Source organism: Strongylocentrotus purpuratus, unplaced genomic scaffold, assembly GCF_000002235.5.
Source record: "Strongylocentrotus purpuratus isolate Spur 01 unplaced genomic scaffold, Spur_5.0 spur5_scaffold_7, whole genome shotgun sequence".
In the NCBI taxonomy this organism is placed as follows: Eukaryota; Metazoa; Echinodermata; class Echinoidea; order Camarodonta; family Strongylocentrotidae; genus Strongylocentrotus; species Strongylocentrotus purpuratus.
This window is the reverse complement of record NW_022145613.1, coordinates 3,508,743-3,533,409: the sequence shown is the minus strand read 5'-3', so window position 1 is coordinate 3,533,409 and position 24,667 is coordinate 3,508,743. Positions and strand designations below refer to the sequence as shown.

The following is a 24,667-nucleotide window of genomic DNA, read 5'->3' as shown; positions in this document are numbered from 1 at the left end:
TGGTGGTGGTATGGTGATGATGATGATGATGATGATGATGACGATGATGATGCATGATGACGATGATGATAATTGTGATGATGGTTATGATGATGGATATGATGGTGATGACGGATGGTCACTGGTGATGGTGATGATGATAGTTATGACGATGATGTAGATGATGATGATGATGGTGAAGATGGTTATGACATCATGGTATCATGCAGTTTGATGATTTTTTTTCCCTCAAATTTAAGGGTTTTTGAAGTGCAGTTCTTGTGTGACTATTTTTAGGGTACCGGTACTCTTTCTCCCAGGCCAGGCGAAACTGAAAACTAATCAGTCTTTTGCCGCAGATGACGCTGTTGTCGTACGCTGAGTGCCCTGTCAGTTATTATTTTGCATAGTGGCACTCGATTCACGTATAAAACACGGTAGTCCAGCGAAATCAAAATGCGGAAGTGGATGGACATGCGCATAGTATGGGAATTTACATTGACTGCATTTTGTACACAAATGATCAGACAGAACATGACCGACAACATCCACGGTCGACCATGGACTAGATCTACATGAGAACTGTATTTGGCCAAACGGTAGCCAGATAATTATTAACGGAAGTCTATGCCTAGAATGTCTTGGGCTGACCGGCCCTGGTGTCTGAGAACCTTATTTGTCATTGATGAATTCATTTGAGCATACAAGGCGACGTCGACTGATGTTTTTGAGGAAATAATCTGCTCCAAACGAAGTCAAATCTGGGCTGGCATTGATTGGCACGTTTGTTTGGAAAGACTGGAACTGTGCTAAAAATAAATTTGTCAGTTCAGTTATTATTATGCAGCGGAACATTGATACATGATACTGAGAAGGGTAACAAGAGGTGAGATCCTTTTCTATTTGATCATGTTGATGATACGTCTCCTACATTATATTATATAGCCTAGCCCTAGACCCTAGGCCTAACGTATTATAAAGAGTCTAGATCTATCATCTAACTTAGTAGTAGTACTACGCCCTACGGTTGGCTGTCAGTGCAGTGTCAGTCTAGATCTACTGTCTATTTTAATATTTAACTCTTAATTTTTATAAAAATAAAAAATGGGTCTAGAATTAGAATCTAGATGAATAACTCAGACTAGACCTCTGGCTCTAGATCATATCATCATAGGTCTACTTAAAGCTAAACTTTAGTACTGGTAATGCGATTGCATTGTGAAAGAAAAGGTGTGAAAGGATCAGAAACAGTTGATCATGTAGCATGTAAGTATTGGTGTGCACTGCAAGGTTCTGGAGTCATCAAAATCATAATAAATTTGACCGAGTCTTGGTAAAGTAACAAACACTCACATAGAAAGCTATATATGGGACAACACACATTGTGTCGGGGATGGTACTACCTTGGTTTCCTTGTCTTTCTATGCTCATTACTCAGCCAGTATACATTTTCTTCCAAAATTGTTTGGCACATGTCATTTATTTGTAATCTTGAACATTCAGTGTAAGTTTCGTTTGATTCTGTGAGAATTAATTTTTTTTTTTTACCAGTAGGCCTAGACTACTGGAGTTTATCTTTAACTTAGATCTAGATGTAACTCCAGGACTTCAGCGGGTGCACATAGTGCATAGCCTAGGGTCTTGGAAAACATTTGGCGCTTGTTCAGAAACGTATCCAAAATTTGGATACTTTGAGATACCTAGATCTAGACCGAATAGAGGTCTAACGAACGAAAGAGACGGGAAATTCGGTCTAGGAGATACCTAGTCTAGACCAAATTTTCTGTCTCTTTCGTTCGTTAGCCTCTTATTGGGGTAGGGTCGGCCGGCTCTCTCTTTAGAGACGGAAACTGTCTACATGTAGATCTATACACATTCCCTTGATAACGCCACGGCCATTTCAGGTCGTAGCGTTTTGCCCCCAAAATCCCCCAAAATATCATTTTACCTCGTGTATATCCAAATGTAAATTAGGCCTAGGCTATAATACATCGGTTCCACTTACTAACTTGATTGAAATAATCCGTTTAATGCCTGGTCCCTTTTAAGGAAATTATGGGTCAAAATCGACATCCATGTTGAAAATCTTGCAAGCCGTGTTAAACTCTCGCTGCCGGAGTCATCTAAATCAATCTCATCCCTTCTAGTCTACCCCGAAGGCAAAAATGATTATGAGGGAAAACCTGTGATAACGCCATTACGAACGTGTAGATGGCGCACAGTTTTTCCTTCATAATCATTTTGCCTTCGGCGTAGACTAGAAGGGATGAGATTGATTTAGATGACTCCGGCAGCGAGAGTTTAACACGGCTTGCAAGATTTTCAACATGGATGTCGATTTTGACCCATAATTTCCTTAAAAGGGACCATTAAACGGATTATTTCAATCAAGTTAGTAAGTGGAACCGATGTATTAGCCTAGGCCTAATTTATATTTGGATATACACGAGGTAAAATGATATTTTGGGGGATTTTGGGGGCAAAACGCTACGACCTGAAATGGCCGTGGCGTTATCAAGGGAATGTGTATAGACGGTTTCCGTCTCTAAAGAGAGAGCCGGCCGACCCTACCCCAATAAGAGGCTAACGAACGAAAGAGACGGAAAATTCGGTCTAGGAGATACCCTACTAAAAATGTACCCAAAAATGAAGTAAATATTCATTAAATGTCCAAATTTTCTTGTTATTTTTGGAGTATTTTTCAGATAAACGTAGATATTAGTTTACACCTTTTCACAGATTTCACAGCAAACCGCTGTACAATACAAGTGCATACCGATGGTGGGTTGCGGGCGGGCGGGCCTGTGTGAAGTTATCTACCGTAATGTCTTAGATCCTCATTACGGTAAACAAAAACACAATGAGGATCATGTATATCTAATCCCACATTCTCAAACACAACAAAGATTGCAAACTACCTTTTGGTGTTCGCGCTTTGCTGAAGGAGTCTTTTACTCATACAACATGATCATTCAACATCAGTCAATATGGAAATTTATTGGTGGAACCTGTGTAAGAGCTTTGCTTACCTACCACGTGTTCCTGATGATATTGAACTGACATGTGATTTACATGACGAAAACATTGACCACAGCTGAGAATTAACGATTATGATCATGGCTGGAAACGCAAGTAATGGTCTTGTTTATGATAAAGGCTGATTTCACATTGCCAACTCGATTTTGACAACAAAAACAACAGCTGAATTCGTAGCTATTTACAGTAATCTTGCATTACACTAATTGGTGTTGTCCTAAAGTGTGTATGTGTATTATTTGCCTTTTGTCAACTTTAGAAAGTACTTGCTACTACATTTGTAAATACTACTGTACAGTAGTACTGCGTTGAAAGTACATGTTCATTGATTTTGAATATTGATTCAATTTGTGTCATTGCATAAGGGAAGGTTAGATCGAACAAGGTAATCAATATTCCCTGCGTGGAAACATTCAAAGTAACGATTATTATCAATGTTAAAATGGTAAAATACCTCCCCACTTTCACACTTGATGAGCTCTCCGAACACTGCTGACACTTGTTGCGTCACGCATGGTACCAAATTAGCATAAGCAAACAGTGTCCCATAACAATGCACACATTTTCAATGCCTCTTTCGTCATCTCCTTTTCACTAATTTTTCTTACTCGACCAGCATCATTGTATTACTGTTTGAACACATTGTATCAATTTGAATTTTGGACATGGTTTATTAATTCATTTTGATGAAAAAATGCAGCATTTAAAAAAATTAAGTAATCAGTTGTAGCTTCACTATAGATCATAAGAAAGACGCCATTGTACATTCAGCTGCACTGACACATGCTTAGCATTTCAATCGGGAACAAACATCGTCCATGATTTCTATCATTTGGCGAACTTTGCAGTTCAAAGTACATGTACATGTAGACTGATATTTTGGTGTTTTTTAAACCAATCATTTATCCTTGCCCTGAATGTTTCTAAGCAAAGGGTTATTATTATCAGCATCAGCATCGCTTCCCTTTTAAATTTGTGTGAAATATGTTCAATCAAAATCTTATTATTGAAAAATAATTCTACTGAAAATATGTTCATTAGTTTATAGGACGTCGTCTGATTACACAGGATCAGTGTCTGATGTGATGCCATCAATTCAAAACATCGCTTAATTTTCTGGCGAAGCGCTTGTATTCCAAATCCTGAGAGGTGATCTTATTTGTGTTGTCCGATATGCAGTTGACCTAAAATTTATACGACTGTCATCTGTATTATTATCTTTCTGGTATTTACTTTCTAGTGATGCATTACTGGCATACGCTGTATCTATGATTTTCTTTGATTGTCTACTGTAATTATCTTTAGGCTTACAATACATGTGAATGTTAGTAAACTAAAAATATGTGTAGGGATTTGTTATGAAATAAAACACCCATCTTCTTTCCCTATGCAATGTAATTGTCAGGAGTATGAGTACTGGCAATGTCCTGGAATCTCCAATGTCTAGCGATGTTGATCTTCTTCACTGTGTATTCAGAACCAAGTGCTTTTGGCTGCCTGATCAAACATAGAATCAGACATAAAATCAGAGTTTATTTTGGCTAGCCTGGTTTCCAGGGTGACTAATCATTTCATACCGGTATATGGTTGTAAGGTACATGTACATGTACAGTACCCCTCAAAATGTTGTTAATGTCTAAGGTGAGGTCTTACTCTTTTGGGTAAAAAAGAAGATATAGCAGTCAACTTACATCTTTAATACATTGTACAACTGTAGGTTTGCTTTGGATGAGTGCATTTAGAGAAACCAGATTTTTGTTTTGAATGGGGTTTTATTGCTTACTACATACTGGTAGTTGGGGAAAAAGGGGAGAAAGAAATTCACGTTCATCCACGATTTCCGGCGCACATGCGATCTATACCGCTCAGCACGCTAGTACAACTAGTAAACACGGAAAACCGGAAATCGTTGTGCATGATGGGATCGGAATATTTGACTCTGTACTTCTGTCTAATGAAGACGGTCGCAAACTATCCCGCTAGTTGGGATATGTAGTGGGATATTTTGCAAACTAGACCGAGATACATGTATCTTGGGATATTATCCCGACCAACTATCCAGCTAATTTGCTATTTCGGTCTAATGAAGACGCAAATTAGCTGGATAGTTTCGATCGGGATAGTTCAAATAGCTGGATATTTGGCAATCTCGAGATAGTGAAGACACGCCTAATGAGGTTTTGTACAAAGTACATCCACCACACCTACAGACTGCGTACATTTCAGAGAAGTACAAATGTGCACCGTCCGTTGCCCATCAAGTTTGAATACCATTTTTATTACCTCTTTCCATGAAATGATTGTGACAATATGATTTATATTTATACTCTTGACAACTTGATATAAAGTAAATATAAACGTCAAAGTTGTTTTTCAGATATTAGGCAGTAGATGGTAGTAAATAAGTTAAAATTAAATGATTCAAAGACTGACTTTTTTTGTTGCTGCTTCAGCTCACTTGTTCAGTTTGACCTTCAAAAACAATAAGAAACTTGGTGTTGTATTTGATTCTCGCATATATACATGTACATCTGGTTACAGTGCGTAAGGAATATTGCTAGAATCACAAGGTTTATTGACCAGTCTGCCTGTCATAATGCTGTGATTTCTTTAGTTCTATCCCGTATTGATTATTTTAATGGGCTTCTCTCTACCATTCCCTCAACTAAATTGGATCGTGTGCAACGGCTACAAAATTGGGCAGCCCGATTGATACTTCAGGTTTCTAGGGACCATCCATCTCAGCCACTCTTGAGCTCATTACACTGGCTTCCTTTGAAACAAAGAATACATTTTGGATTTGAAAATGCGCTTGTTTGTCTACAAAATACTCAGTTATAATCAAGCTCCACAATATTTAGATACCTGTTTGAATTATAGTAATATACTCCTACAATGTACATGTACATTTTGAGGCCAGTCAGTGATCCTCTCTGTCTCACATATTCAGTTACTTGCACATTAGCCAGTGATAGGATATTTACTACATTTCTGTACCTGCTTAAAAATACTGGAATGATCTACAACTTACATGTAGAATGAGAGTCTTCATCAGTTATTACCTTCAGAAAGGCCTTGAAAAAACTTCTTTTTTTTTTGCAGTTTGTAGTTGTATGATTGTTTTTCTTATTACATGTATAAGAACACATTTCCTGAATTATTAATCTGTTGTGCTTTTAAAAAGGTTTAAGAAGCACTTCATACATTATATACTCATCCATCTCTCAGGAAAACTATTGTACTTGAATTGATTGCCCTACGTACATGTAAGGCTGTGCATAACCGTGTAATGAGGTACAGTACTCGAGTACACTCCAAGGCTTACAGGCGAATACTCAGATACTCGGACGCCATGTTTGTTTGTTTTTTTAAAGTTAAAAAAAAAATTAAAAATTGCCACCCCCATACTATGGCAGCAGTATCCCAGGTCTGTCTCCGAAAACTCACGCGATTTACATCGATTTGCAGTTGAAGGCGCCGATTTAATATTAATAATAATAGTAAACAATGCTGTTTTAAAAACCAAAGATGACAGACTAATCCATTTTCCTCCCGAGTCCAAACAGGAATCTGGACATTTGGTCCCAGTTTCTGAGTGGTGAGTTGACAGTGATTGACCTAGGAAACATTTTTACCGACGATACAATGCCGGTGCTCTCCTGGGCGCTGGGCATGGGTAAGCGTCGGCCTGGATTGTGCCAGGTATAGGGCGGGGGGAAAAAAATGGCGCCCGAGTATTCGAGTACGAAAAATCGTACTCGAGTAGTTTTTTGAGTTATTTAAGTACTCTTCGCAGCCTTACTACAATGTATGTGTTTGTCAGGCAAGCAAATTGCAAAATATTGAAATGGTATCCAATATGTACACTGTATTGGACTTTTTTCCCTGAAAATTTATGTAAAATATATATGCAATTGTGATTTCATGAGTGTTAATGGGCCTGCAGCATATCAGACAGTCACACAATGATTTATTTACAAACCCGAGAGCCAGCCGTATTTCACTGTAGCTACAGTATACTGTACACACATGTACTTTAAAACAATTCAGACCGCAGCAGAACATTCTCCTAATATATGAATTAATCCTCTTCATGGAGCCAACAAAATTAAAGCGTTCAATATATGAAACCTCAGTCTGCACGCATACTAAACTAATAGGGGTAAGTCCCACCTTATGTAGCAAGCTGAAAAATGAAATCATAGCAAGGTTTATACTGAAGGATTTATTGATTTAATCCTATTACTCTAACCCACTATTGATCCAGGGAAAAAATTAATATTTATTTTTCGGGGGCTACTTTTCAAGCTTGCCTGCATGAAAATAACATTCTAAAATTTGTTTTGCATTGAACTCTATGCAAATTTACATGGGCTCTTTTCTGATTTTCGGGGGCTCTTTTATGCATTTCGGGGGCTAATTCGCCCCGAGCCCCCGTGTATTTTTTTCACTGTATTGATCCTAAAGAAGCCGGTTAGCAGTTCTATAGGCTACATATTGCAAAGTGGTACTTGCTTAATTTAATTAGTATCAGTCCGAAATAAACATGTACACGTACATGTTTATTTGCAAACCATTAAAGGCCATTAAACGGGCAATGAACCACTATGAGTAAAAAATAGACCATTTTGTAATTAAATAAAATTTACGAATACCGTAATTGTATTTCAATAGTTAGAATACAAATTGCATACATTAAAAGTTGCTAGGTAGGACAAACTTGGGGCTTGTCCTACCTAGCACACAAAATCTATTATGTTTGCAATTCGTATTCTGACTATTGAAGTGCACTTACATACATGTATTCCTAACAGGTGAATGAAATAATTTGTAATGAGGCGCTTTACAAAGATTTGTGCATTAAATTTGATTACATTTTAAAAATGGCGTATCAGCCATACACCTGTATTTGCAAACCATGGATCGGACAACGAACCAAAATGAGTCCAACATTATGTGGGAACACTGAAGAGCAAAATTTCATAGAAATGATCTTTACAAAAGACTTTAAGTTTTAAATTGGATATTGAATCCGGTACATGTTCAAACATTTTTTCCCTTCAACATATAACCATAACCATATATACCATATTTGCCGGCGTATAGGCCGCAGTATTTTTGGAAGAGAAAATATCAAAAAGTCGGGGTGCGGCCTATGCGGCGAAAGAGTAAAAAAAGTTTTTTTTTTTTTTTTTTTTTTTTTTTTTTGATTTATGGCGCTATGCCTGGCAATGTCTCCCAGCTCAGTAATCAGTGTGTTGACTCACCACTCGGAAACTACAACAACACTAAAATTTGACTGTCATCTTGGTTTGAAAGTAATCTTTCTAATAGATCTCAATATGTAGTTTATAATAATAGTTCCTCAAATTTTTTTCTATAACAAATGGTGTACCACAAGGTACACCACTGGTACCATAAGTACTTTATTGTTTTTAATTCACATTAATGATCTTACACATTCTTCTAAAAACGACATTGTTACTATTATTTGTGACAAGTTTACAAGCACAAATCAGCGCCTTTAACTGCACCTCGATGTTAAATGAAGGTCCTTCCATGCGTGGGTTTTCGGCAGCAAAACAACAACAACAAAACAAAACAAAAAAAACGTTTTTTTTTTTTTTTTTTTTTTTTTTTTTTTTGTTTTTTTTTAAATGTCAAAATCGGGGGTGCGGCCTATGCGGGGGTGCGGCCTTTACGCCGGCAAATACGGTATACACAATGCCTCCCCAACCAATGAATGTATTCTTCACCCCATAATACATGTACAGTATGTAAATTGTATATCTAATTAGGCCTAAATCAAAGGTCTGAATTGATCATGTTCTCAAACTTCTCACATAATGTACATGTACATTGTTGAATATCAAATTGTAAATATATTGGCCATTGTGAATGGTCACATATATTACTACTCTAGGTGTTGTGTTCAATATTTAATGTTTTTCTTGTTTTTGTTAAAGAACATCTGTTTATATTTATTGGCATTTAGTATAAATTGCATAGTGCAGATACTGATATTGTACATGTACATGTTGGATACGTATTTCTGAAAATGTCCCTCCCCCAAACAGGAGTCATTGATTCCTTACAGTGTAAAACAATACCAATGCTCTTTGGGGATTTGCTGTTTGAAATTGAGATTTCCCTGTATCTTTTTTATTTTTTCCCCACTTTTTGCAATTCACAGACCAAAGTACTCCTGTTTATCAGTTTCCTGACTGGCCACAATCATGTGCATATTAGTGTACCTTTGTGTATAAATATAGACGGCTAAATAAATCAGGAAATTAACTCTCTTTATGTAAAGGTCCAAAAATAAACCACAAAAAGTGAGTTTTGTACAGAAACCAAGCAGTTGCTTGCTTTCATCAATAACCACTGTGTCCTGTACAATTATGACTCATCATATTCCATTTCTAATTTTTGAAAAATAACATTGGAAGAATGAAGTGTTTACATATTACACATAATGTACACCTCCGTGGCATTTTGCAATGTTGACTTTTTATGACAAAAGATGAGGTGCTTCCCCTAATACCAATTCACCATGTACAGTAGGCTCAGAAATTGAAAATAGATTGAAAATAAGTATTTTTTTTCTTCAAAGTGACCAATATTGTAACTAACTGTACTTTGTTTCTTTTCTTATCACTTAATACTGATAAAAGATGAGTTTAAGTAGCTTACTTCCTTATACAGTGCATGTACATGTATACTATAACAATTGCCTATCATTTCGACTATCTACATGTACATGTACATGTAAATAAAAAATTACAGAAAATTTGGAATTTTTAATTTTCTGTATAATATTATGATGAATATGTAAAATTTTTCATTTTTACATTTATGTATACATTTAATGCTTTTTAAGGACAATCCTGTATGAAGTGGGTTTCACAAAATTCAGTAAACTACACATACTGTCTGTATGTAGAGTAGAAAATTAGAAATCAAATAAAGCATTTGGGAGACTATACAAGAGAAAGGAAAACAGAAATCTAATGGGTTTAATTCGTTCATTCTCACATTTTCCCGGTCTAAATCAAGGTCACTTTGCGAAGCAACGTGCACTGAGCCAAGATCTTTATTGGATTTCCAAGGCGGGCAAATTCAAGTCTGCGTCAGCGCATTAAAAATTGATTAGAGGTGTTTTGGGGTAACCCTGTCAATCTGGTGGCCTACCAATTTAATTTGCCATTTTCCGCCCTTCTTGCCATTGGAGTTGAATAAAAGATTAATTGAGAAATCAATAGCATGAAGCACTTTGGAAGTGGTCTTCTATCTGTAGTTACCGTACTGTTCAAGTTTGGTTCTAGGGAGGCTTCGATCGCTCTACAGAATGGTGCCCTGTTCTCAAGTTTCTCATTTGAAATCATCTTTTCTAAAGAAAAGAAGTTAACCCTAGGATATTTAGGGTATCATTGGGCATGAGAACAAGAGTTAATTTGCACTTTCCTTTAGATATACATGTATTTACTGCAGCAGATGCAATCATATTATGTAGTATTGTAATTTACAGTTAATCCTACTTTGTTGTTGTGTTTTTTTTTTTGGGGGGGGGGAAGCTCAAGAGTATATGGTAGATTGAAATTCTTGTGTTATGAATTATATTTGTAAAGGAAAGTAAAGGAGATGTGTTGCATGTTCTTCAAGGGCCTCCTCATTATCTGTGTGGAGTGACTTGTAAGCCTACCCCTCTTCGCCTCCTCCTAAAAAGAAAATAAATGTGAGTATTTGTTTCTTTTTAGAGCAGGAATACTTGAAGGAGATTGAATGTTTTATTGATCTGTGGCGTAGAAGGGTAGCAAAGTTTGAACAAGAATATCGGTGTCTATTAAAATTCATGGAGATGTGGGATGGTTTATTCAAAAGGAGGTCGGTAAGCTACTTACCGATTCTCAATGATCAACGTTATGGAAAGCCTTCTCATCTCCCATTACTCCTCCAATTTTCGTCGCAGGGATAAGGTTGCCATGGGTACGTTCCCACTTTGGCACTTCACCTTTTTGAAGGGGCCGTTAACACTTAATTGGTGAAAAAACCCAATTTATTTCTGTTTATAATGGCATTTCTACATATGAAGAAGACTCATGGTTGTTAGAGAGGTGATAATGATGATGATGACTAAGATAGGACCTTGAATAAGATCCAGGCTGAGATGTCTTCATTAGTAAAAGAGCGTGAGGAAAAGGAGGGTAGGCTAAAATGAAAGAGAAATGGCTGTTTTTAGGGGTCACTCTTATACCTGTGTGATTAAGTAACCATTTTGGTTTTTACATTGTACATTATTGACAGTGTGTGTTGTCTGACTATCAGATAATACAAATGTAAGTGGTTGTTGCAGAGAGGATATGGTTAGAAAAATGTGGTGATGATAAGTCATATTTTTGTATGATCAAGGGAAAATGTATAGTTCTCAACTTCCCATTTGTATTGACAGTAGACAAAGGTAGCTTCCAGAGGTTGCCCAGAGGTTAACTTTAACAAAAACTTTGGTTTGAAATGGGGATAGCGTTGATTGACAGAAATGTTCTATTCAATTTTCAATTCATTTCAGAACATGGCAAAAGTCTACTGGTGCATTATTGGTACAGTGGATGCCAATAGTAGAATTTATTTTCACAAAAACTCATGTACAGTAAATGGAAAATGAAACAAGTCCATTAATAACAATTTAAACAAAAGGCAATTCAGAAGTCACAAAAAAACGCTTTGACTAAATTGGAGGAACAAAATTCAAAGTGAGGTAAATTTAGATGCTGAGAAATTTGAATATACATGTAAGCCTTTCAATAATTACAATGAAATATACATGTACATGTAGTTGTGTAGAATACACATGTACACATTTTGGGTGTTTTAGTTTTGGTGGTCTTAGGTGTTTTTAGTTTTAGTGGTTTAAACACATCGCTGGATATGCAACAGAGGTGGATTTGAACCTGGCAAATCACCAAACTCCTTTGGCTAGACATAAAGTTACATTTGCCACTCTTCACCCGGGTGCGGCCATTGGGTGCCTGATACAATTAATTACCTAAGTAAATTTTGCCAGGGCAAAACCCGAAGTAATCATCCAAAAGGCACTTTGGAAGTGAGGGAACACATTTAAATGTATATCACTTGTTCTTTGCATCGTGAAAAGGTACTTCTTATGAGTTGGTAGGGAAAAATTCTAAAATGGTATTATACATTATAAATTGATCTCTGCAATATTGTATCATTGGTTGCCAGGCAGATGGGCTAGTGGGTTTGCAGTAGCCTGGCAACCATTTGACATCCTCTTTCATTTCTTCCAATCTTGATTGTAGAAAATCTACAGTAGAGTGTATCAGTCAAATATCATTCAAAATCTGTCATTCTAGACCTGGGGGTGTTTCAGAAAGATCCTAAGTTGAACTTATCTCCGAGTTGGACTTAACAATTATGGAAAGCCATTAGCATCCTTGAAAATATTTTGTAAAAGTTATTTTAAAAGGCGTAAAATGTTGATTCAAATCATTCATATTTTCTATTATCATGAGAGATTTCATGTTCTTGATGTGGAATTTATGAAAAGTCTAAAATACTTGAATTTTTGCTTTTGAATATATTGAATATATTTCAAAATAAGGCTATAAATGGCTCTCCATAATATTTAAGTCCAACTTAGAGTTAAGTTTAACTTCAAATCTTTGTGAAACACCCCCCAGGATTGGGGTCTGATAGGGGAGATTACTCTGTCTCGTAAGTGCTGCACATCTTCATCAAGTCCAGGCCAATTATTCCAGAGTGTTTGTGTAGAATAGATTGTTCCATTTCTTCTGTTACTCTAATGGACTATTGTTAGCTGTGAATCAAGACCCTTTTCTTCCTCCAGTTTTTATTTATGGAAAGTGTTTGTGTAATATTTTTCAACTGCTTTATAACATGAAGTCGTTGTCTAAAAAACATTCTGCAACAAAAAAAGTAATACAGAGTTTATCTTTGTTGTGGATGAGCTTTCCTCTGTTTAATTTTTTATCAACAAATATTTCTTTTATGAAAGTTATATATTTATTGCACATGTATAGAGATGAGTGACAAACTGACAATATTAAACAGTTACAGTTGTGATCAAACCACATGTATTTGCTTGTGTACATGCACATCAAATCGAGTATGGGCAGATAATTAGGTAATGCATTATGCATCTGAAATGAACTTTGGAAGGTGACTATGCAAAATGATATGTACTGTATAGAACAGTAAAACAGTTTTTTGATCTACGTATTAGCGCCATCGGTCGTACAAAAACGATGCATAATATCTAGTGCATGCTCTTCGAGTCCTATTACTTAATACACACAGAGAGATCGACCTCAAATCAAGACTACTTTTTTTGCACAGTAGTAGTTGGAGCATGTGCGGGCATGAGACTGAGTCAAGTGTAATCTGACCATGCTTATTTTGCCTGTCCCATTAGTACAAATTGGTAGGTGTGAGGCGACTTGAGGCATTACGCAGGCTTTACAGGAACTAGAACGAGCCTTAGTTCGTATGTAGGCTTAGCCAAACACAAAATATTCAGTCGGTTGAGGATATGAGAGAGCTGCACTTGAAAGTGAGAAGATCCCCTATACAAATTTCAGTACGCTTACACGCGAGCTCGTCAGCGTGCTCGCCAACGAGTTCGTTGACGAGCAAGCAGACGAACTCGCCAGCGAGCTCGTTTCGTTCCAAATATGCAAATTAGCTACGAACTCGTTGGCGTGCTCGTTGGCGAGCTCGTTGGCGTGCTCGAAATATACACGCTCGTCACTGGCCGATAAGCTCGTTGGCGAGCTCGTCGGCGAGTTCGTCAACGAGTTCGTCGGCGAGTTCGTCGGCGAGTTCGTCATGAGTTCGTCGACGAGCTCGTCGGCGAGTTCGTCGACAATCTCGTGGAAAAAATGGCTGCACGCTTTATAATGGCGTGCTTAACAGCAGGTTGGCATTGAGAACAAATTTGTGTCTACATATAGAGGTGAACTTGATGATCCTGTTGAGCTATTGGCAAGCATATATATATATTTATCTAACTTATCAGCCTTTCAATGTCCTGGTAACATCTGCAGGCTGGCCATGCAAGGGCAATTCAGTTGGCTAGCTGGTGAAGAATACAGTGATACTCTTAGGGCAATTTAAAAGCTCATTACTTCTGGGATATCAATCAATTAAATCACTAATATATCAAAGAACAGAAAGAAAAAATTTAACATAAAATGTAACTTAAAACAAGTAGCTCTTTATTAGAGTCAATACAAACCCTTTATAATGCATGTTACCTGTATGCAGGGTTCACAACTTCACACAACAATATGAATGAATAAATGATTTCCAAATTATATACTTACACTGTATAATGAAATTAAATATGTGAGTAATTACACTGTATAATACTCTGCCTTTGAAGAAATATTATTATCCATTTTGGTAATTATTTATCCATCATTCTAATCACTCATAATATTACAAAGATCCAAACTAATAAAGCGGTATTCATACAATAACTATGTAGCATCCCCCCTTTTTGTCAGTGTATTCACCAACCCAGGGTACCAAGTAATGATACATGTACACTATAGGATCTCTAGAACAATCCCTTCTTTATATCTGCTAGCAAACTAGTTTTCAGTATTCAGACCAAATGCATTCTTGTGCTCTCATGTTGCCTAAAAGGTAGGGTTTGTCATTCAAGATACAGAAATGTTTACATGAATATAACCTTATCACATAGATATCTAATGTTACTTTATTGAAGTGAATATACCATGTGCTAGATAGATAAACAAAATTCCCAATATATGAAAAGATATCTCACTAGAAAGAGAATGAATACATTATCTCATTAATCATTACTCTACACTTCTCTTTCATAAATGTATAAGAGAGGTAGGCCTAACTGTTGGCCTAGTCTTATTATAAATACACAATAGAACATTTAGTTAAAAGGTGTGAGAAATTAGTTTTTCTCTTACCTAAAACAAAGGAGCTGCAATACCATTCAAAACCCATGTCTGCTCTCCACAATAGCAATATAGAAAAAGACTTGACCAAATGGGCCCAAATTAATTCATTCTTATCAGGAATGCTACCAGTGGTAATTCCACAAGAGAGAGTACACAAGAAAGTTAGAGAGGGGAGAAGAGAGGAATAGGGATTTGTGTCTAAGCAGGGGGATCCTATGTACATAAGGAGAGAGCAAGATAGAAACAGGGAGTTGACCTCGAATCAAGCACTGGGTGTGTGGTCTTATGTAATACCTGACAGTGACATTTCAGGGTGTTAAATATATGATACAGTCAGAATAAATGGCACCCCCCTTCCCAATCTGGTATGCTGCAAATAAATGTTTCAAAGTTTCAAAAGAATTTAATTAAATTTACAAGAAATTTGACAGGTTACTTCAGCATGAAAAAGCTATTGTTTCAATTTCAACATAAATTTTCTGAACTTTCAATGTAATTGCATATGTGTATTTTTATGATACTGGAGAGATTTCACCATGGATATTTCAGATCCAAGTATAAAAATAAAAGAGTATATTCTATGGTGATAATTTTGTCCATGTCTTAATGCAGATATGTAGTGGAGATAACTTAAATAACGTTGTGTTTCAAAATCCTGGGTTTAAATTTTTATGTAAGGTGAAACCCATTTTTCTTAAAATGTTATAGTTAAAAAAATCAGCACATGTTTTAAAATTCTAAAAAATTGTTGGTGTCCACCCATAACATGCGTTACCGTATATGAAAAATACAAAATACAATTTTGTTAAGAAAACTTCATTTATAATCGTTCTAATCTTTCACAAGAAAGGCTTTCTACATTGTGTATATAAAATTCATTGAATTGTTCAATTTTGAATCAATAGATATTTAAAAAAAAATTATGAAACTTTGGTGTCCACCCTAGAGGGCTGGGTTTACCAGTTTAACCTCGAGTTCGCCACGAGCTCCCCAGTTTAACCCGAGCTCGCCACGAACTCCCCCTTTTACCCACGAGCTCGCCACGAGCTCGCCACGAGCTCCCCCTTTTACCCACGAGCTCGCCACGAGCTCCCCAGTTTACCCCCGAGCTCCCCAGTTTATGCCCGAGCTCGCCACGAGCTCCCCATTTTACCAACGAGCTCGTCACGAACTCCCCCTTTTACCCACGAGCTCGCCACGAGCTCCCCCTTTTCCCCACGAACTCGCCACGAGCTCCCCCTTTTACCAACGAGCTCGTCACGAGCTCGCCACGAGCTCCCCCTTTTACCCACGAGCTCGCCACGAGCTGCCCAGTTTACCCGCGAGTTCGCCACGAGCTCGTGACGAACTCGTTCACAAGCTCGTGAAGATTTTGTAAGATCGTTACTAGCGTCCTGGAAGCGTGTACGAGCTTAAAGCCTAAAAAACGATCTTATTAAGCTTACCACGAGCATAATACGAGTTCGCGACGAACTTAAATTTGTATAGGGGATGTGCTGTGTCATTAAGTCATTTTAATGCCTTTATCCTTGATGGTGCTGGTGCCATTATGATTCTGGGGTTAATTGTCCAACCATTTCTAATGGGCATTCATGTCCATTTCATCCTAATGAGACACAAATCAAAATAACCATTTAAGCGCAGTACTTAATTAATGATGCACACTATGTAGGCCTACATGTATCATTAATTTGTTGAGTGCACTCTTGTTAATTGCATACTGTAGGGAAATACATGCCATAGAGATATGTGGGATACATCATACAGAATCTGCTCCCCAAATATGTTCCTTTTTATGAATATCGGTTAAAGGTAAAACAAAGTTTTGGTAAGGGGTCATTAATTTGGTTCAAATGAACATATTGGAAGCGTACATGTATGTGATTTTACAATATTCAATGATCGTTGTCGCGGTTGAAATCAAGTCTAAAGTGATGAAATCGTAAATAAATAACTCTTTATGTTGTAAAGCGCACTCTCAAAACTGATATTACTTTAGCTTTAAAAAAATGTTTCTTGACTACCAATCAAACCAATTTGCTTTTCCCGTTTGGAAATTATATCAGAACTGCATATATATATATATATTCTGAGATTTTCATGGTCGCAGCTACATTTGTACCATGGGATGGCCTGGGGCGCTATTTGAAACATTTGAAACTTACCAGGAGCACCAGTAAATTGGTGATTATCCAATTACTCGAAAGCAGAAGTGTTTTACGGGCCTAATTTTCTAGTGCTTATAATACATCCACAGGGTCATCCAAGTATATCAAAATTGTAAAGAATTACTCTCCTTCCAATTTTCAATATTTCCCAAAACTTTGCAATTACCTTTAAAGGTACTATATCCCTTTTGCAGCCTACCTCAAATTCTGTAGAACTTTGCAGGAATTATGAATTTGTCATGTATGTCCTATCTGTGAAATTAAAACATTAGCAGTGTCCTAATATTCAAATTATGCACGGAAACCCGTTTACTTGCTAGACTTCACTGTCAGACACTATTGAGTGAGTGACTGGCTTTTTTCTTCTTTGGTAATAACATACATAACATGAGCTGTAAAGGGTACATGAGCATTTGTCTACATCAATAACCCACTTCTTGTGATGGCCAAAATTAAACTGATTGAATCCTTGCGCAGCATAAAACGTATGACCATTCGGTACAGGTCCGAAAATCAAGACTATTACTTATTGGCTCTATAGCTCCTAAGTCGATTTGACAACTAACAGTCGTTATTTTCCCACTTGCAGACATTTTCAAGCCCCACCATTTTTAGGGAAGTTCTAAATTAGTATTACCTTTCAAATGCCGGTGGAATTTAACCTTTTCATTTTTTGGGCCTGCAAATGGGACATAGTATCTTTTTTTTGTTCTCAAGTAGTGGTTCAAATTTGCAAAAGACCATTCAGTGAAGCAATCTCAGTTTAGGAAATTTGAAATAAAAAAAACTACAAAATGATTTTTTATCTGAGGTGCCATAGATCTTGAAGTGATTGTAGAGCTGTGTTGATTATGTTGTTTGCCCTGGAGCCTGCTTGCAGCAGCTAGAGCATCCTTCCTTCCTTCGTTCTAAGAAGCTGAGCAAGAGACATGGTCCTTTCAGGCTTTATAAATTGGCCCGCACCTCACCGTGGCTCATTTCACGCCATCGACAGCTCCCAAACATCGCTAAGATCACGTTTGCCCACCCACACACACCTGTATACAACCCTGAATGGCGGAGCTATTGATTCGCCCCATGCGCTTGTAATTTGATTTTAGACTGGGGGGTTTGCTCCATCTACAAGTTCAGGGTGTACAAGCCAAAGCACTTTAATGCTTACGTCACAGCCACCACTCACCCCCCCCCCCCCCAACAACAACAACCACCATCATCACCACCATTTTAACTCAAGACCATTTCTACAGTATAGGTTTGGTTCTCCTTCGTTTTTTAAAGTGTCTATTTTTTCATCTTTATTTTCAAAGACTCGTAAAAGTAAAACTTTTTGAATCTTTAATGATAATTTTCTTGAATTAGAATAAACAGTCTACCAGCAGAAACATGTACCTTAAATTTGGGATAGCATACCAGAATCAAAGATGTGAGGAATAATAATTCATTTTCAGTCAGATTGACTTTTACATTGTGATAATTCAGTAACATATTCTGTAGGCAAAACCATGCTGTATAGGACTTACATGTATTTGGACAATATCCATGAACATATGACATTCAGATGATTTTGAGGGCAAATATTAGTATTTTTGACATATGAAAACACTTTATTTTGGGCTGATTCTTCTTATTCAGAAAACGAGGAAATGGAATTCCAAGCCACTAAATTTTGATTTAAGATATATTCTCATATTTTTAAATATTGCCATATGGACATCATCACTTCCTTGTTTCCTTTTGTCTGCTATTAATTTTCCCTTTTAGTTTTGATTCAAGTAGAAATTCTATGGAAGTGACCATTTATCAAGGCAAGTAGAGCAATAGAAACTGCTGCTATGTCTTTCGAGCTGAGTATTAGCTGTTCTCCAAGTCTTATATTATTAAAAAACATTATCAGTGTATTAAAACTGCTCCTTAAATTGCTGGAGGCTGTGTAATCCAGACAAATCTAGTATTATCAGAAAGGCTAAAGCATGCCTCAAGAAATGAATGAAGCCCAATTTTTTTGTTGAAAGAACATGGAAGTACTGTATGTACAAGATTGACTGAAGAAATGTTAATGATATAGTATGAAATGGTCACTTGAATAGTTGGCATACGGTAATATTGAAATTGCAAGGTATTTTCAGCCTTAATGTTAAAGGGAAAGTCCAATCTTAGTTGGCCCAGTTGGGGGGGGGGGGGGGGGGGGGGGGAATCTTGCAGCTGGTTTGATGTCATTATGACTTGCAGCTGATCTGGCAATACTTTTGACCACACAATTCATACTATTCATTAAACATACCATGTGTGCCCTCAGTCATGAAGTTTTAATTCTTGAATTATTTCCCTTTTCCTGTCGCGCAAATTCTTTCAAAACTCCAGTCGGGTTGAAAGATATTTGGCAGATTTAATTCTGGAGGTTTATTGATGAGGAAAATAATATCTATAGAGGTTTTGTACACTGTACACATCAGACCGCAATGTATGACAATAATTGTAGGACAGCGCCAGTTACGCTTGATCTGTGAAGTCAGACCTTTTTCTTCTCAAGCTGTACATACTCCACATGGTATGTTCAAAAAGAATTGGACAGTTTGGGTATTTATTTTAAACAAATACCAAATAAATACAAGGAGTTTAAAGCTCCTTCGTAAATGATACTACTCCAATTGCAAAGAAAAGCAGGCTTGTGAGATTTCTATCTTCTATCAAAAATGTATAACAATGAATCTTTAACTCAAGACTAGACCATTGATGATGTGGTCGCTTCTTGTGATGGTTTCGCTTTCCTTTTCATTCTAATTTATAATAACCAATGAGCTAAGATTATTCCAGTGATGACACAGTCACATTAGTCAATGTTGTAGGTTTCCGTCAGCCCAAGCAACTTTATATCAGTACCCTAAACACTGTCGTTGTTTGCTGTTTGTTGTTTGGTAGTCTCCTAGGATTCCATGAGCATTGTTTTTGGTATAAACTAAAGAGCAGCTGTAAATTTTGCACTACCTGCATGAAATCTTGTCCATTGCGACGGAATAATCTGACAGGAGCCCAGTGTCGTGGCTTGAAAGGATCTGTGATTTGTGCGAAATTCAGTGAAAGTTGTTATTGTATTCAGATATCTTTGTAGACGCAGCTAGGATGAAATCTGGTAGCCATCGAGAAAAAAGGTAGAACAAGTGAAAGCAATGACATTAGGCTGTTGAAAAATTTGCTGTGAACTGATTTGCTTTCGGGAGGCATTGCTTTTGCACATATTTTTTCTTTGAAATTAAAATCTGTATTACAGTCTGCAGTGGGTATGAACATGATAGACACTACTCTGACATTATCATTTGTTGACAAATAATGACAGTTTTTAAAAATTTATTTAAAAAAATATATAACTGCACTATCTGTATGACATTTAGTTATTTCAAGTTATCACTTCACATGACATGTTTTGAAAAAAGTGTTGTAAGATATTGTTTTTATTTCAGTTTATCTCAAGATCTGTCCAGCTACCGATTTTATAATGCACTTTCAATCAAGCAATATATTATCAAGTTTTTCTTCTTTTCTTGTCATCTGCAGGAACTCTGGGGCTGATGTTCAGATGAGAATGCCCTCAGCTAAGCTTCCAGCTTCCAACAGTCGTGATGTTCGAGAAATATCAGGGAGAAAGGAAGCCACAGGGTTGATGGGAAGGATGAGGCGGACATTGAAACGAGGGGGCAGCAAGTCCCCGAAAGAAGATCCGGTAGGACAGGGGTTGCCAGGAGGATATCAGAAGAACCTGGTGAATGGTGTTGTGGTGAACCCATCTGTTGGGCAGGGTTTCAATGGAGACCTACAGCCATCAAGACTGGATAATGATCCAGAAAGGACCTCACTCAATGGAAGAACAAGCCATTGCATTTATCACAATGGATGTGATATTAGAAACGGGAATGGCCTGGAGAGACGCGATGCTGATATGGATCACTGCGTTGTTAAACATGGAAGGGGAAACGAACATTTGAGTGGAAGGGTTTCGCAAAATGGCGGCAGTAGTCCAATGCAGAACATGGATTCTACCATCAACCAGAGTTCTTACAATGGTGTTTCTGTCTTTGACAAGCAAGGGGCGCGTCCGAAGACAGGACTGTACCGCAAGAAGAGCAGTGCGGTTGGCAAAAACTTTGAGCTGGGAAGTGTTGTGTTGAATGTTCAGGCTAATCGCTGTGGAGAGGAAGGGAAAGGGAACAATGTAGATGTCAAGCTTAGTGTTGGAGGTCTGATGGGAGATGAAAGCGAGTCAGAATCCACTGTGCCTTTACAACGGAAGGCATCTGTCAGGAATGACATCTCAGTAAACATTGTCCCGAGTGGAGGACTGCAGTCCAACTCGGATGTGACGGTCAACTGCTCCGTGAATGTACATTGTCATTTTACAGAGATGGAGGAAGACTGTGAGGAAGTGGAGCAAAATGAAGGAGAAAGTGACGCTGACTCAAGGACAAAGCAGCAGAATAAAATCCTGTCAAGTGCTGAGTTAGAACCTCTGGTGATCCAGATGGGACACCAGCCTGACATGGAGCCTCTGAACAACCCTCGTACACCTCACATAGCTGAGGTCATGATGAAAGATAGCCTGGCAAGTTTAGATAGTGAATCTTCTGATCGACATCACAGAAGTTCATCAGATTCGCTACATAGGGAATCAAAGACACAACGTAAAGGCAACTCAGAACAGAATGGAAATGGGGACACAGACAGAGTTGTGAAAGAGAAGTTGAAAAAGGAAAAATTTGAGCATGTTGTACCCTTGCCAAAGGATAGTCAAATAGTAGATGTATTTACAACCCAGAAAGGTTCAGCATGTGATGAGAGCGATATAAGGTTTCAGTATAACCTTCCAAGATCAGTGTCCGAAGGAGCAGCTATATTAGCCAGCTACAGAAACGATGAGTCCTTCAAAGAAAATAGTATGTATGGACCAGCAATAGATCGAAGAACAAAACCCAAATCTGGTTTTGGAGACTATGCTCAGCCCGAAGGAAGTCCAGGTGATGATGATGAATCACCTCCACCTATCCCACCTCGTATGTCCATGGTGTTAGACCAGGATCCTAAGAAGGCAGAGTGGGAGACCGAACCAACTCACATGTGTTTACCTGCACTCATGAACGGTCTGTACAGCGACAACACAGGAACCAGTGCCTCAATGCGGAGCAAGTCGCTTCCGCGCCACTCCTCCCTCAATGACGTCTCCATTGACCCAAGCATCCCACGCCGTTCAAAGACGGCCCACCTTAAGAACAGAGTGTCCCAGCTCTTTAAGACTCCACGCCGCAAGTCCTGCGCATTCCCAGACAGACCCTTGCCAGATGTCCCTGGCAGCAAATCGGGAGTCCAGTCACGGGAGAATCGAAGGAGTCAAGTCCAAAGACCTCAGTCACTCTATTGCCCTACAGATGGCAGGAACCAAATAGTACCTCCACCGCCTGCTAGACCTAGTCCCCAAAGACCATCTGCTGGTCCAAGACCGCCAAGACCGGGTCAGGGTAAGTATTTGATAAATGATAAGACAAGATAGTTCATGTTTGAACACTTGCATTCGATTCAATCACTTCTGTGCTACATAGTACAACAGTTAGCTATATCGTCCTTGTTTTCACGAAGTGACGGTAGTGAGGAAAATCGTAACGCAAAGTGAATGCAATTTTTTTTCACTACCGTCACTTCGTGAAAACAGCGACGATATTTATCCCTGTACTGTACATCATAGACCTGTGAAAGTACAACAAACAATTGGCTCATTGAAGACATGTTAATAATGAAATATAATGAGTAGCAACTAACTGTTACTCCAGTTGTAGGTTTTCTTTTATTAGTAGGTTAAAGACTGCAATACATGATCCTGTTTTAATGTTATGTATAATAGCAAGAAGTGGAAAAGAATACAGCACGTTAGCACAATTTTTTAAAATCATTAATGAGAAGTAAACAATTGTATTTTGTTAATTTTTTAAACATCGCTGAAGTGGCCCAGATGAAAACTTACAATTGATCCGTACATGAAGGCCATTGGTTAACCATTCAAATATTTGCTAGAGTTTTGAGGTAAACAATATATTGTTTTCACTCAAATGGATGATTCTCCTGGATATGTACATGTACGAGTCTTGAAAACTTGCTTGGCTTTCAACCAACAACACGTTTGTTCCTCTCCCATTGCCTGGAAATATGGTTTTACATGGAGTCATCAACATGAATCATAGAAAGCAAAATACCCAATTATTCTTGGAACAAAAAAAACTTGAGCCAGTAACCTTTCCTCAGTCATGTTGATGTAACGGAATGTTGCAGTGTAATGTCTATAACTTGATGCATCCTGCCGAAAATAGAATTTTCTCTCGTAGAATGCCCAAGGTTTTGGTTAAGGCCTTTACTTCATTTGAGATTAGTTCCTCGTTCTGTTTAGAAAAGTTCATCATTAACTCTTGTTCCACAGTTTACAAACAAAACTTACTCCAGACTTTTGGGTTTCCTCTTTGGAATCCTAAGGATCGAGCACAAGACGTTGTAGCATTTTTGTTTGCTTTGTTTGCTACGTTACAGAGAACATGGTGGTGATTGAGAGAAGAGAGGGGATCCCAACCAAAGATGAAGTTGCTAAATGCCAGGGAATGTTTGCATCAAGTTTACGAAGGATCAGTGAGGTAAGTCTTGTCTTATTTTAATTGTTATTTCATTTGTGCACTAATGTGATGTGTACTGGTTTTGCCATCAGCAAATGATATTGCTTCCTTTAATCAAAGACTATATTTGCTATGCTTTTACACTGCTAATTTGGGCTCCATTTGAATGAATAAACCTGTTGAGATATCACTAGTTAGACCCTATTCACACCAAGGAGACCGAAACCAGACCAACATCAGACCGAATGAAATAGTTTAATACCTAGACTGGCTGAGAATCGGTCGGTTTGGCGGTATGTGTGACTGAGGTATTACAGGGAACTGCCTACCCTGCTTGTTTGCAATTTTCATGAATTAATATGGGTTTCTGCCTTGTTTTTCTTCCTTCACTCATGATTGCAGTAGCTTTCAACTAGATAAAATAGATCAATGGCCTACTGGGTAACATGTATAACTGTATATCCCCAAATTGATTTATTCTGCTTCTTTTATTAGGCTATGGCTATTTTTTTATTTATTTATTTATCAACCTATGGGATGTATTGCTCTTTTTCAAAGGGATCCAAGCCAAGATAAAACATACAATCAGAATAATCAATGTACTCATAATAATAGGCAATGAACACACACAAAATATAATTTACACAATATGAAAATAGACTAAATGTATCTACAACAACAACAACAATAACATAGATGTGGGAAAACATCTACAAAAAGGAAGAACGTGTCATTACAGTATATAAATTACACCTCTGTTTAGCTGACAACCAATTTAGTACATATATGAGAATACAATATCTAGATTGATTAATGCATGCAGTATCACAGCTGGATTTAACTCTAATCAATTCTATTTTCCATATTG

The 24,667-nt window shown here is 37.6% G+C and overlaps 1 protein-coding gene across 2 annotated transcripts; it reads left to right on the top strand.

The window, feature by feature from the left end:
* The first annotated feature begins 132 nt into the window (after positions 1–132).
* On the top strand, positions 133–24,263 carry LOC115919767. Of its 2 annotated transcripts, none has more exons than XM_030973926.1 (3): positions 133–865; positions 20,711–22,662; positions 23,720–24,263. In XM_030973926.1, the coding sequence occupies exons 2-3, from the start codon at positions 20,733–20,735 to the stop codon at positions 23,839–23,841; spliced, it is 2,052 nt and encodes a 683-aa protein (XP_030829786.1). In that variant the 5' UTR covers positions 133–865; positions 20,711–20,732; the 3' UTR covers positions 23,842–24,263. The 2 variants fall into 2 exon arrangements, with proteins under 2 accessions (XP_030829786.1, XP_030829785.1); XM_030973925.1 differs by lacking the exon at positions 133–865 and adding an exon at positions 19,854–20,307.
* Positions 24,264–24,667: the final 404 nt, after the last annotated feature.

Bases quoted from the DNA above. Each gene is read 5' to 3' on its own strand.
- LOC115919767 (XM_030973925.1), top strand. From the start codon at position 20,279: ATGAAATCTGGTAGCCATCGAGAAAAAAG. The intron at 20,308-20,710 runs GTAGAACAAGTG...TGTCATCTGCAG, and splicing joins GGTAGCCATCGAGAAAAAAG to GAACTCTGGGGCTGATGTTC. The intron at 22,663-23,719 runs GTAAGTATTTGA...GCTACGTTACAG, and splicing joins ACCGCCAAGACCGGGTCAGG to AGAACATGGTGGTGATTGAG.